Here is a 15359-nt window from a genome sequence, read left to right on the forward strand (position 1 = left end):
ATATCAATTTGTATGAAACTCTAGCATAATAGTCACATAAACCACAAAAGATAACACCACTGTAATGCCATATTCAGATTATGGACTTTAGGCAGTAACAGAAAAATAGAAGAGAAAATTAAGACTATCAGTAGTATAAAAATATATAGGTGTGGTCAAATTGAGTATGTTGTGCTATGATACAAAAACAAAATACAAAGCACTATTCCCTATTTATAATAATATTACAAAATCAAATCTTATTTAGATGAAGAAACAAATCTGAAGTATAAGGAAATATAAACATGAATCCTAAGAGATAAACTGATAATGTAATATTTTAAGATATGATATGAGACATTATATGATACTATAAGATACAGTATAGACATTTCTAAATTTCCAACATATTTGTACCTCTCAAGCATTTACAGCTATAAATGTAAACAGATCCAATTTTAATATAAGAGTGGTGTTTTCTCTTTTGTGATCTCGAAAACTCTTCTTTAGTAGTTGTGTATCTCAATGAATATACTTGTAATTGAACTACTTTTTGTCATGATTTTTGGGACTGCAATGTCTTTTAATTTATGAGGAGTTTCTGTTCTGAAATTTTAATTTATTTATTATTCTATTTAAATCCTACTAAATTTCAATTAATATAATTTTACTGAAAAGATTGGATAAAATTAAAACAAAATTGTCAGATTATGTTGCTTTTTTCATTCTTTAATATTCGTATTGCATATCACTCACTTAATTATAGTGCTAAGCTTCCAGTTTTGTTTCTCTGTCCCTCAAGATACATGTTATGACTCTTCCCTTTCATTCTTTGCATGAAGAATCTTGTATGCTTAATTGAAATGAGCTGATCTTATGATAGCATGGATGGATTTTTATGTTATTTATTAAAGAATGAAATTAATATAACAAACAAAATTGAGATTATGTTGCTTTTTTCAATTGATGCATGCTGCATGGTCAAATTGCCTTTAGTTTGTTTGCATTTCAGTGGAAATTTTATAAAGCTATATCTTCTTCATTCAACTATTGTGCTTTAAGGAAAAAAAAATATTTTGCTTTGGTTCTGGTTGTGGTTGCCTGCTGCATAGTTCAATTACTATGTCAAGTGGTTTATGTGGCTTATTATGATTTTTGGTGTACTTCAATTTGTGTTTACTTATCTTAGTGGCTTAAACTTCCGATTCTCTACTCTTTCATTTATGCATTCTGATCTTTATGCATTTATTGGGAGGATTTTATTGATATAGGTGTTTTTAATGTAGGTTTGTTAAGATAGTTTCATGGCTAGTAATGCTAGAGAAGACACACAAAGCAATAATATTCCTACCAATATTGAAGTTGAAGTTCAGAGTAACGCTAATCCAACTTCAGAAACTCCACAACCAACGGATAATAATGCCTCAAATCCAGAAGGATCAAATCCTGTTGAAGGTGACAATAAGGCTAATGTTAAGAGTGCTTATTGGGAGTATTTTGATCGTTTAAAAGTTGAAGGTGAATGGAAGGCAAAATGCAAATTTTGCAAGAGTGTGCTTAGTGCAAATCCGAAGAATGGTACTAAGTCATTGAGAAACCATGTGGACCGCTACTGTAAAAGAATAAAAGTGGTGAACTCAAGGCAATCATCAATTGTTGAATCACTAGCAAAACAAGCACATGTGCAAAAAGTAAATGAAGATGGCTTTGTGTTTGATCATTCAAAGACAAGAAAGTGTGTCGCCGAAATGATTATCCTGCATGAGTATCCTTTGAGTTGTGTGGACCACCATGGACTGAGGCGATTGGTTGCATCAATGCAACCAACATTTAAAATGCCTAGTCACAACACGGTTAGGAAAGACATCTTGAAGATGTTTGGGGATGAGAAGCTGAAGCTAACTCTTCAACTAGATGAAAATGATAGCAGAGTTGCAATAACTAGCGACATGTAGACTTCCAATCAAGAAAAAGGTTACATGGTTGTCACAGCTCACTATATCGATAGTTCGTGGAAGTTGCAAATGCGCCTATTGAGGTACTTCATAAACTTCTATATATTGTGTTGTATTAGTATGTTGACATCTAAAATGCATGCATGTTTGTTTTATTTTCCAGCTTTTGTTATGTTCCTTGTCCCCATACAAGTGAAGTTCTTACTCAAACATTGATGAAAATATTGTTAGAATGGAATGTTGATAGAAAACTGTCTACTGTTACATTGGATAATTGTTCTACTAATGATGCTATGATAGATGAATTGTTGGGGCGGCTAGATTCTTCATTCTTGATGTTGGGGGGTAAATTGTTGCATATGCGTTGTTGTGCTCATATACTGAATTTGATTGTGAAGGATGGTTTGAGTATAGTTAAGGAAAGTATTGAAAAGATTCGTAGTAGTGTATTGTATTGGACTGCAACGCCGAAAAGGAACGAAACTTTTGTGAGTTGGTGTGCTAAAACAGCGATTCCATTTACTAAGAAATTGGTTCTTGATTGTCCGACTAGGTGGAACTCAACTTATTTGATGTTAGACACTGCATTGTTGTATAGAGCTGTCTTTCCTAGGTTAAGACAAAAGGAACCCCAATATAAAACTGTGCCAAGTAATGAGGAGTGGGAACTTGCCAAGGAAATATGTGATAGATTGAAGTTGTTTTATGATGTTACTCAACTGTTTTCTGGTTCTAAATTTCCGACTGCCAATCTTTATTTTACTCTGGTTTGTAAAATAAAAGTCTCATTGGATGAATGACAACTTTCTAATAATTCTTTAATTGCTAATATGGCATCTAATATGAAGAAGAAATTTGAGAAGTATTGGGATGAGATTCATGGCATTATGGGTGTTGCTGCTGTTTTAGATCCTAGGTACAAGATGGTTGGGGTTGAATTTCAATTTGGAAAAATGTATCCAGATCCAATAGAATGTTCTAAGCAAGTTGACAGAATTCATCAGTTGTGTAATGAGTTGGTTAATGAATACAATCAAAAAATGAGTTCTGATGTGTCACATGTTGGTACAAAAGAAGTTGATGAAAGTGGAAATACAAGCATATTTGGGGGTGATGATTATATGGTGTATCTTAAAAGAAGAAAGATGACAAGGGGTTTATGTGTGAATGTTGAGTTTGATCATTATCTTGAGGAGGACATTCATCCTCCAAATGATCCTAACTTTAATGTTTTGAAATGGTGGAAGAACAATCAAATGAAATTTAAAGTTTTGGCAAAAATAGCCAAGGATATATATGCCATTCCGGTATCCACTGTTGCTTCTAAATCTGCTTTTAGTACAAGTGGTCGTGTGATTTCTCCTCATCGCGGAAAGCTCAAAGAAAGCATAATTGAAGCTTTAATGTGTGGCCAAAGTTGGCTGTGGGCAGCTTTAGGGAATAAAGGTGACATATTACTTAAATATTCATTTATGTTAATTTTTTACATTATAGTAATTATTTTATTAATTGCTATCTCTTTTGATTTTTAGGTTTAAATCTTGATCTTCAAACCTTTAATGATGATGAAGATGTGAAAAGTGATCAAGAATAAGGATTGAAGACTTTTTAATATTTTAACGATGTAATTTCTTTATGTTTGTATTTTAATTAAGTTATTTGACATTGTATGGACCTTTTTAAATTTCAAGTTATTTGATATTATATGAATCTTATGTTTGTATTTTAATTTAATTATAAATTTTAAGTTTGTATCTTAATTTATAAATAAATGTGTAAAAAATAAAATGTCATTTAATTTTTATAGGGGCGGGGCGGATACCCGTGGGGGCGGGTTAGGGTACAGGTGCCTACTACCTACGGGTAGGGATGGGGCGAGTAGTAGTGGAATGCAAGGAGGGCGGGGCGGGGTCGGGTAGGGCTAAAACCCGCCCCTACCCGTCCCATTGCCACCCCTATTTGTGGCTTGAACTCATTACTCATGAATAAAAGGATATATGCATACGGAAGTTTGTCTATGTCATCTGGGGTCTAAATTTAAGATACCAACATATAATTACTTTAAATTAAGTAATAATTATCAATACTATATAAGGGACACACTATTCCACTAAGAATGATTGCCATAAGGAATAATTTTCTAATTTTCTATATTAATATTAGAAAGTTTATATAATACTATATAATAATATTATCATTATCAATACTATATGATATCAAAACAAAAAAAAATTACCGTGCTAATATAATATTATCAATATTATATAAATCATCTTTGTATTTATTTTTCTGTGTGTATATAATATTTAATTAACACATTAAAATATATATAATATTTTGTTAATACATATATAATATAAAGTGATTTACAAATTATTTTATTGAATATTAAAAATTAGAGTAATTTATAAATTATTATAAATTTGTATATAATGTATAATTAAATTTAATGAATTCAATTAGAATAAATAACAAATTATTTATTTTATTTCAGACTTTATAGATGAATAAATTAATTAACTAATATAACAAATTACAATTAATGTAGTAAAATTAATTAAGTAATATATATTATAATAAATTATATTAATATTTAAATATCTAATCAAATCAATTAGCTGATATAATTATGTCATAGTAATAAATTGTATTGAATGAGTTAAAATAATTAAATCAGAAAACACTCTCCGAAATATGCCACGTCAGCTTCATCATTAAGTGCAGACATCAAATTTTTATATAATAGAATAGATAAATTTATAAGATGATTAAGATAATAATAACGAGCATTTGAATCATGATTCAATACATAAAACTAATCTAGCAATATGTAATCAGATATTACCTAATGTAAAATTTTCTAGGATAAACAAAATCACAATTAATGAATAACTCTTAAAATAAGATACAAATAATTTTTTTTGCGGGTGTTATTATAGCTCAAATGGCATAATTTTTTCATATTCAATTAAGAGGTTGCGGATTTGAGTCTCCTATCTTTAGAAAAAAAAAAATTAAATCAGGAATTTATGTATTTTTTTGAAAAAATTATATAAAAAAATAAATTCATTCAAAATTTATTATATAATGTGATATGAGAGAAATTGGATATACAATTTAATTTATTATACAAATATCCTTTTTATATCTAAACTTAAATTTAATGGCTTTTAATAATTGCGTCAACTATTTATTATTTTGGTTAGTATCACATTTATTATCATTATTCATTAAACACAAATAATTTTTTTTGGTAAAAGTTTTATCTATAATATTATTTTTTTTTGTTTTCTATAGGATTTCTCAACTTGACCGAACCTCTGATACTTGTTTAAACGGACGAATGAGTTGACCACTCGACCAACCCAAGTTGGTTTGTTAAGATTTAATTATAACATTAATAACTTATAACTATATCAAATGGGCCATTCAACCAAAGAACATATGAATAGGGCTGTAAGCCTGTAAGTGTCAACTATGAGCCTGTTTGGTTGAGTTTTCCGAACTCCCTTTCCATTTTTTCAACAACCCTATCCGTATCGAATCCGATTAACACCCAAAAAGCTAAATACAAAAGAAAAGGTTAAAACTTAAAAGTGAAACCAAAACCTCTGCACTGCAAGTCTATCTTCTTGGGTCTTGTCTCTGGCGCCAATGCTGTGCTTGGCTCACTCTTCTGAGGTATCGCCATGTCGAAGGACCGTATTGTGAAGGCAGTGAAGAAGTTCGTTGGGGTTCGCTACAAGGTCTTCACCAAACACTATGGCCAAGACATCATTGACTTCTTCGATCTCCCCATCAAGCTTGTCTTGTCCCCTTTCACTCTCGCATTCGGCATTGCTGGCTCTGCTCACCGTGGATTTGGTGTTCCAGAACTCATCTCCAAGCTCTCCTACGCTTCCGTCTTCGTAACTACCCTCCACTTTCTTACTCCTTTTTGCTCCTTTTTTGCATTGCAATTTCTTGCCTTTACGAAATTCGTAAGCTTTTCTGGAAATTCACGTGCTTTCTTGAGACCCCATTTCCGTGCTTGTGTGTTTTGATGCTAATTCTTTTTTTTTTCTTGATTTTGTTTTATTGTTAAGGATAAGCTTATCGAACTCCGGAGTTAACTTGTTTATAAGTTTAGCTCTCCAATTTGAGTTTATGACTTTAACATAAAGTTTACTGGTTGAGGTTTATGATTCAAATTTACCTAATCTCTACGAGTTTAGGTGAACTCTAAAGTTTGATAACCTTGTATATGGATGATTTTATGAGAAAAAAGAGAAAGAGAAGAGAAAAATAAGGGGGGGGGGGTCAGGACCAAATTGTTTGTTTTCTGAAAGTTTTTTCTGTTTATAGTATTGATTAATTACAAAAATGGTGATATCAATTATAAAGAAAATTCAACCGGGTTCTATGATATTCAGAAACATTTTGCATAAGCTTGTAGTTTGGTCAGTTGGATTATCGAAATTTTATATTCATGAGAACTGCATTGCCTTTGGGGTTTCACTTAGTTAGTTAGACAATGAATGTTACTGCATGGATTTGTTGCAGGCCGTAGCTACTTTGGGGACATATGACATTGCATTGGACCTGGGGAAGAAGGTCGTATGTCAAAGGTGCTATTTGGTGTTCCTTCCTCACTTGGATACATAATATGTCTCTGCACAACGTAATAGTGTTCGGTGTTGAATATGAAATTTTGTTGAACTCTAAACTAAATTTTTGTCTCGAGAACAGGAACTGTAGGACATGTAATGGATGGCAGGCCCTGCGGTGTACCATGTGTCGAGGGAGTGGGAGGGTGCACTATCAAGTGAAGAATTGCAGCTTCAAGAGGTAACTTACTCTCCATTTGAACTTTGCAGATAGTATCACAATTTAAACTGTGGTGTCTTTTGGTGCTCCTATTGAAATGTTTAATAAATAATTCTAGAAGAATATATTTCAGGTTCTAGTTGTAGTAGAATACTCTCTGTTTTTTTTATTCATCTATTTTTCCCTAGGAATGTTCTGAAGTAATAAACTGCTGCCAACATATACAAGTTTACATAGCATTGTAATGTACTCATTTGAAATTAGTGAGTTTTTCTATAATGGTCTTTTAGAAGGCCTCTGTTCACTGAAATTCATAAATGTTGGACGCTGACTTGTATAGTTGTATGCATCAAAGTTACATTGCATTAATATATTAATATTTGGAAATGCAAAGACAAAATATGCTGTCAATCTCAAAAGATGATGTCTTTCATATTTACAGGAAATTGGATGTAATATTATTTCCACATATGTTCCTTTTGGCATATCTTTTAGTTTTATTTATTTCATTAAAAAAAACTATCCATCAACTTATCAATACCTCATAACTTGTTATTTAATTTATTTACTTTCAGAGGAGAGAAAGCAACTGCTGAATCTGTAGCAGATGCTATTGCAGACAACCGCGCTGAAATAGTGCATCTACCATCCTCCTTGGATCTTCATATTCCATTACCATCAAAAGAATGCCCAAGTTGTGATGGAACTGTATGACTCAATCTCCTGGTTGTCTTTCTTTTTCATTAATAAGCTGAATCCCACTTTTTTTTTTTGAAAAAAAAAAAATAGTATTTCAAAAATAAGCTGCACCACACCATGCTTTGTTTAGTAACCCTCTTGTTCTGTAATATTTGGTTAAACATTATACTAATTCTCCAGGGTGTAATGAGCTGTCCTGAGTGCAAAAACAAGTTGCAAGTGAGGATCTCAGCGGATGATGTGAGTTGCTTTCTTTATTCTGGGGTTCTTAGAACTTATGTTTTCTTTTAATTGTTGACTTATCTGATTCATACTTTCATATTTATTAGTATCCATTAAAGTTTACTAGTTCTTGCAAATTTTAAGCAAGCATCCCTTTGTTTATGCAGATTATGGAGCCCCCATGGAAAGCTTATAATATCTTGAGAAAGATGGATTATCCATTTGAGGTCAGTATTATTTCATATCTGAGTTTGTCTTTGTTATTGTTATTATGAGCATAGTTAACTCGGATATACAACTAAAGGCAACCCTTGGTCCTGAATGTTATGGTTACTTAAAGCAATGCATTTGATAATCATAGTTTTCCCTACTAATATTTCCATAATTAGCTTTGTTCTCCCTTGATCTTTTTAGTTTTGTTATACTCTGCCTTTATACTTTCATTTGTTATGTTTTTGTCATGCATAAGCATAAGGTTCATATTATTGTTTGATTTACATTACTTGACATGCGAACCTAACTATTTATTGTTTTCAATTCCCAGCACATAACGCACAGCATGAAAGATCCAAGTATTGCTGCATTTTGGCTGCTAACCTTTCCTCAGATTATGGGTGGATTTACCTATGATGATGAAGTGAAGCAGAAAATATGGTGGCAGTACAAGGTTGTTGTTTTCCTTTTTGTTTTTAGTTAAACTCTTAATCTATTCCTTTCCCCACCTGTTGTTTTCAATATATTATCGTTTTTACTTTTGTATCTCCTTGGTTGCCACATGCAATGCCCAATTTATTCAAATCAATTTTGTTAAACTAAGTTTGAACAGTTGTACCTATATATGTTGGAACTTGAAAATGTGCTTTTGATGAGAAAACATAAGTCACAAAATGATCACCTTTATTTTTATATTATACCTTTCTAAATGATCCTTTTGTGGTGAACTTAGGAATCCACGCAGTATGATCAACTCCGAGATGTGGTGGCCAAGAGGAAACCAGGGTGGGAGTACCTGCAGGAGGTAGGTTTCTTGTACTGCATCACAGGTTGTTTATTGAAGCTTTGGTTATGCACATACCAAGCTTCTGAAATTAGTATTGTTCAAATTGTTGAAACTATATAATCTAAATTTACTTGGCATTTTATTTAAATCAATTTAACACCCTTTTCTTTTATTTTTTAAATTTGGGATCTTTCTGTTACCACAGGCCTTGATATCTATAGACCCTGAAAGGGCAAGGGATGATCCCATCATTGTGAGAAATGTTCCGTTCTATAAAGCTAAGAAGGCTCTAGAGTCAGAGGTTATGAAGCTTGATCCTCCACCAAGACCGCCAAATTGGGGTGTCCGTACTCACTAAATTCATCTTCTGCTAATTATTCTTAATTCTTTTTATCGCTAATACTTTTTTCCGTCTTCTCCTTCTCAAATTAGAATTTTCTTTTGTTAAGTTCACTTTTTGAATGTTTTCTCCTTTCAATTTACTAGAACGAGCATATAACTCATTACTCAGTTTCCTATATCATTGATCTTTTAGTACTTAAAAAGGGTGGCAAAGGAACTTCTTCAGTTTTGTTTCTTTAGCATCGGTGTAGGCACCATTGGGCATAACTAACTGGAAAGAATTGGCAGGAACTGGATCTTCCATTGAGTTCATCATCTTGGAGTGAGGAGGATCTCAAAGATCCGGAGAAGTTCTATGAAATGACTGTTCTTCTTAATGCACAGAGAGAAATCTCCAATAAGATCTTGGATGCACAGTGGGAAACTAAATGGCGTCAGGAAAAGGTTCGACATTTTTGTCTTTCAATTTCCTGTTTGTTTTCTTCATGGCGAAACGATAAACATGTATATGATTTATCAAATACCATCTTATTTTGGTATATGGGTCTCAATCTTCAGGTGAATCAGATGTTGGAGGAAAAGGTGCAGCCATATATTCAGGATATAGGCAATGGAGTTCTTTCTGAACCTATTTTATTAAAACCACAACAAAATCAGGATAAGGTCTCTCTCTCTCTCTCTCTCATGCACACACGCACGCACGGGCACATTTATATATGTTATGCATGTTTGGATAGGATAGGCTCTCAAAATTCTGTCAAGAATGTTGTTCTCATTTGATGATGAAGATTACATGCATGCGCACGCACACAAAAACGCTCCGATTTATTGTGGGTTTTTTTTTGCAAAATCAACTATAACTTCCTATGTTACACTGTCTTACTAAATGATGGGTGATTTTGCTTTTGTGCAAAAGATGTTCAAATGCAGAAACTTCAATGCTATCTAAATTCTAAAGTTTTACTTTGAAATTTTCTAAAATAAAATAATTTTTCAAAAATGTTTATTTGTGTGTTTCGCCTTCCCTACAATCTATCTTGCTCTTTATTTTAGTTGCAGTGATGTGATTTTCTATACTCACTCAACCATTGCAGAGACAACGACGAAAGAGGTGGTTTTTCTTTTGAAAAATGGCCAATGCTGGTGATGCTAGAGCATGCTTTTGTATTCATCATTGTATAAATTTATAATCTGTAACCATAGATGATTGTATCATACTGTTGAATTTTGTATTTGTTTTTTACCTTCTCCGTTTAGTTGCTTTGGATTGTTCTCTTTCTATATTTTTTTTTTCATGAATTTCTGTTTTGTGTAAGGATGAAATCATGTCTTTTGTTTTCTACATAATAGGTCAAAGATTAATTCGTTGCGAATCTGAACTTTATTTAAGAATTTGTTGCTGACTAATAGGTTGCTGCACGTACAAGACGAGATTTAATGTTTTGTTTGGTTTAATAGAAAATGAGTGGAAAGACAATAAATAGAAAGAAAATGGATGGAAAATGATATTTTTCTTTGTTTGGTTATAAAAGGAAATAGGAAGGAAAAAAAATTTTTGTGGGTCCCACTAAAAAAATTTTCTTTCCATCACAAGCAAGAAAACAAGAAGAAAAGTGCTATATTTTTGTATTTTCAATACTACCCTTAGTTATATTATTATTAACAAATATTAATATAAATTTAGTTTTAATATATTATTATAATAAAAATTTATATTTAAATATTATATGTATTAGATAAATAATTTAAATCAAATATATAAAATTATAATATTTTATAATATTTATAAAATATAATAAAACATGAATAAATAAAAATATTTATACTTTATTCTATGATAAGGGTATTAATGTAATTTTATACTATTATGATTTTTTTTCTTCTCACTTTTTTTTTTTCATCTAAACAAAAGAAAATGTTCTCTCTATTTTCTTTCCATTTATTTTCTATTCATCCAAACAACACACAAATAATTCAACTTTTCTTTCCATTTTCTTTCCTCTTATTTTCTTTCTTCTTATTTTCTTTCCTTTCATTTTCTTTTCAACATCCAAACAAACCTTAAATCTCCGAACACTTGCTTCAGCGGATTAGTGAGCTAATCACTATACCAACTTAAATTGATTTGGATGAATTCATGTCTAGCCAAACTTTATTGTTAACTAGTGTTTTTGTCTGTAATAATATTACGGGAATATAAGTCTTTTAAAATTATGTCAGTTTTATCGTGATATTATAAATTATGGCACAAAAGATTTATATAATCAAACTATTTTTACAAAAAAGTCATAGGGAACAAAATTCACCATCGGCTATGAAGATTAGAATTTCTTAGAATTTCTGTAGATAAAAAAAAAATCTCATAATAAGCTTTTAAGTTATTATTTTCATGTGAAAGAGTTTAATTTTTTAGTGATAGTTAATTTTAGGATAATATATATTTTGTTTTAATTTTGTCTTAAAAGTTTTTTATTTGTATCAAATGTACTCCTAGCAACTAAATTTCAAAAAAATTTAGGGCTAACTAAACAATAGTACATGATAAATATGTCTCATTTGTTTGTCTTAAAAGTAAAAAGTTGTTCTTGTGAATTTATTCTTAAATGGCCATAATTTTTTTGAGGAGGGTGAGGGTAGTGGCGGTGGATTTGTGAAGAACAAGCATAGGAAGGGAAAGACAAAAAGGAAATGGTGGAGCCAGAATAATTTAAAAATTTTATTGAAAAGTCAACAAAAATTTATGATTTGGATACTTTTGTCACACATAATCTATATTTTATGGGTATAACGTTAGTTTCTTTCTTTGATTGGTACTTTTATCAGTGTTCACAAACTTTATCGGTACAAGTGGTTATTTTTCTTATAAAAAATTAATCAATTTTTTTCATATTTTAAATTACAAGACCATAAATGCTAATTTGTATAATATTGATAAAAGATATAAATATTAGTTACACCATAAAAATTAGATTTAATTATTGTGATAAAAACAAATACATGGATATCTATTTATGACTTGGGCGGTTAACATTGAAAGAATTACTTTTTCAAAGATGAATTCAAATTAATGAGAGTTGAAGATGAAGACATCTTACATGTATAAATAGATGCAATTTACACACAGCAATAACAATAATCCTCCTTTTTTTATACGGTTAATATTCTTCTTTTTCTCTTTACGTTACTACATATATTAAATAAATATATGAATCGTATATATTATATTGAGTTAATTATATTGGTGAATACTGATAATAGGGTCTTCTATTTATATTTTTTTATTTTATACTTATTTTCCCTTCCTTAGTTATTTATTTCACAACACGTTATCAGCACGAGACTCTGATAAACATTTAGGAAGACTCAAATAATAAATTTTTATTATGTCAAAACTCTCTCATCTTGAATTTAATGCTCTTGAATATCGAAACAACTACTTATCATGGATACTAGATACCGAAATCTATCTTGATTCAATGGATCTTGGAGATACCATTAAGGCTGAAAATAATGCATTCCAAAAGGATAAAGCCAAAGTCATGATCTTCTTTCATCGTCACATTGACGAAGGATTGAAAAATAAATATCTCACACTAAAAGATCCTGCAGATCTGTGGAAAAATCTTGAAAAAAAGAATAATCATAAAAAAAAAACAGCGATGCTTCTTCAAACCCGATATGAATAGACGTACTTACGTCTACAGAATTTTAAATTCATAAATAAATATAATTCAACAATGTTTCGAATTACCTTACGAATGAAATTATGTAGAAAAAAGATAACTGACAATGACATGTTAGAAAAAACTTTCTCGACCTTCCATGCCTCGAATGTGCTCTTACAGCAGCACTATTGAGAAAAAGAATTTAAAAAATATTCTGAGGTAATTTCTTTCCTTCTTGTTGCTGAACGCAACAATGAGTTGCTATTAACAAATCATGAAGTGTGCCCAACTGGCGCCATCCCATTTCCTGAATCAAATACGGTAAATCATTACCCCAGAAGAGGTAAATGGTAAGGTTTTGGTAACAAGAAAAGTTATGAGAGGAAGAAAAATTATGTTCATAAGAAAGGATCTCACCAGAAGTGGGATAAAGAAAGAAATAATGAGCAAAATAAATCAATAGAGGATAAATATTTCTGTTGTGGTAGAAAGGGTCATTGGTCGCGTACCTGTCGTACCCCGAGTCACCTAGTTGATCTTTATCAAGCATCCTTGAAAAATGATGATAAAGGAAATGAGACGAATTTTGTTTCAAATGATGTTTCTAAAAATTACACCACTCATTATGAAGTATCTAATTTCTTTGAGAATCCTAAAAGAAATATTGTCCATTTGATCAATGAAGAAAAAGTTTAGTATGTGGGTTTGTTAAAGTACTCATGTAAATAAATAATATAAATTTTTTTGTTAAGTTTTATTTTCAATGTATTTAAATAATATAAAAGTGAATCACATGCCATTGTAAACTCGAAGTTTACTAGCCCAAATAAATTTATAATTTGGCATGATCGATTGGGTCATATGAAAACAACCATGATGCGGAGAATTATTGAAAACTCACATGGACATTCACTAAAAAAGCCAGAAGATTCTTAAATCTAGTGAATTTTATTGTGCTGCATGTTTTCAAAGAAAGCTAATTTTAAAGACATCACCAATAAATATTGGATTTGAGTCTTCTGAATTTCTAGGAAGGATTCAAGGCGATATATGTGGATCTATTCATCTACCATGTGGATCTTTTAGATATTTTATGATCCTAATAAATACATCTTCGAGATAGTCACATGTGTGCTTATTGTCTTTTCGCAACCTGGTGTTTACAAGATTACTTGTTCAAATTATTCGATTAAAAGTACAGTTCCCAAAAAATCCAATTAAAACAATTTGTCTTGATAATGTTGGTGAATTTACTTCCTAAGCGTTAAGCGTTGAACATCCAGTAACTCATGTTCATACACAAAATGGGTTAGCAGAATCACTTATTAAATGCCTCCAATTAATTGCTAGTCCTTTACTTATGAGAACAAATCTCCCAACCTCGGCTTGGGGCATGATATTTTACATGCCGCAGCATTTATTCGTTTGAGGCCAACAAGTTACCATCAGTTCTCTCCTATGCAATTAGCTTTTGGCCAGCAGCCAAATGTTTCCCATTTGAGAATATTCGGGTGTGCGATATATGTTCCTATTGCACCACTTTCACGTACTAAAATGGGACTCCAAAGAAAATTGGGGATATATGTTGGATATGATTCTCCATCTATAGTAAGGTATCTTGAGATACAAACTGGAGATGTATTTAAAATCCGATTTGCAGATTGTCATTTTGATGAATCAAAATTTCCAACATTAGGGGGAGATAATAAGCTTCCTAAAAAGATTATACATTTAAATCCTTGATGCATTTAAATCCTTGATAAGGACAATGTGAACTATAAGTTCAAAAGATTATACATTTGCAAAGAATAGCAAATGAATTGCCTGATGCATTTTCTGATATGAAAATGATAACTAAATCTTATATACCAGCTGAAAATGCTCCAATTTGAATTGATGTCCCAGTCGGACAAATGGCCACCAAAATAAATTCATGTCAGAAGCGTGGTAGGCCTGTCGGTTTCAAAGACAAAAATCTTCAAAAAAGAAAAGAAGTAAATATTATTCCTGTTGAAAAAGATAAAGATATAGTAAAGATACCTACAGTTGTCCAAAATTCTGATATAGTTTTGATGCCAGAAGACGTTCAGGTACTTGAAAATTGTGAAATGACGAGATCTCAATAAATTATGCCTTTACAGGAAAAAAATAGGATCGAAATAAGACAATTATCAATGAAATATTTGCATATAATGTGGAATTAAATATCATGCATGAAAGTAAGGATCTTGAGTCAAGAACAGTCGAAGAATATCGACAAAGGAATGATTGGCCAAAATGGGAAGAAGCTATGAAGGCTGAATTAGACTCACTTGCAAAACATGAAGTCTTTGGACCTGTAATCTGTACACTAGAAGATGTAAAACCTGTTGGATACAGATGGATATTTGTGAGAAAACGAAATGAGAAAACTGAAGTTGTACGCTACAAAGCTCGACTTGTGGCACAAGGTTTTTCACAAAGACTTGGTATAAATTATGAAGAAATATATTCCCCTGTAGTGGATGCAATAACATTGCGTTATTTGGTCAGTTTATCCGCATACTATAAACTACATATGCATTTAATGGATGTGGTAACAGCCTACTTATACGGATTATTAGATCGTGATATCTATATGAAAGTCTCCCGAATGATTAAAGATATCTAAATCATCCAATGAATATTCACAGGGGTTATACTCAGTCAAAT

The 15359-nt window shown here is 31.2% G+C and overlaps 1 protein-coding gene and 1 long non-coding RNA gene across 2 annotated transcripts; both read left to right on the top strand.

The window, feature by feature from the left end:
* The first annotated feature begins 3108 nt into the window (after window positions 1-3108).
* LOC112771474 (uncharacterized) lies at window positions 3109-3681 on the top strand. Its single transcript, XR_003187090.3, has 2 exons — window positions 3109-3380; window positions 3467-3681. It is a non-coding gene; the product is annotated as an uncharacterized lncRNA (long non-coding RNA).
* Window positions 3682-5369: 1688 nt separating this feature from the next.
* On the top strand, window positions 5370-10376 carry LOC112771476 (uncharacterized). Its single transcript, XM_025816240.2, has 12 exons — window positions 5370-5842; window positions 6477-6541; window positions 6663-6761; window positions 7316-7448; window positions 7620-7679; window positions 7829-7888; window positions 8206-8328; window positions 8608-8679; window positions 8867-9004; window positions 9292-9447; window positions 9562-9666; window positions 10098-10376. Exons 1-12 carry the CDS (start codon window positions 5624-5626, stop codon window positions 10128-10130), a joined length of 1263 nt encoding a protein of 420 aa, XP_025672025.1. The 5' UTR covers window positions 5370-5623; the 3' UTR covers window positions 10131-10376.
* Window positions 10377-15359: the final 4983 nt, after the last annotated feature.

The sequence above is a fragment of the Arachis hypogaea genome, chromosome 18, assembly GCF_003086295.3.
Source record: "Arachis hypogaea cultivar Tifrunner chromosome 18, arahy.Tifrunner.gnm2.J5K5, whole genome shotgun sequence".
Taxonomy (NCBI): Eukaryota; Viridiplantae; Streptophyta; class Magnoliopsida; order Fabales; family Fabaceae; genus Arachis; species Arachis hypogaea.

Bases quoted from the DNA above. Each gene is read 5' to 3' on its own strand.
- LOC112771476 (XM_025816240.2), top strand. From the start codon at position 5,624: ATGTCGAAGGACCGTATTGTGAAGGCAGTGAAGAAGTTCGTTGGGGTT. The intron at 7,449-7,619 runs GTATGACTCAAT...CTAATTCTCCAG, and splicing joins GCCCAAGTTGTGATGGAACT to GGTGTAATGAGCTGTCCTGA. The intron at 8,329-8,607 runs GTTGTTGTTTTC...TGGTGAACTTAG, and splicing joins AAATATGGTGGCAGTACAAG to GAATCCACGCAGTATGATCA.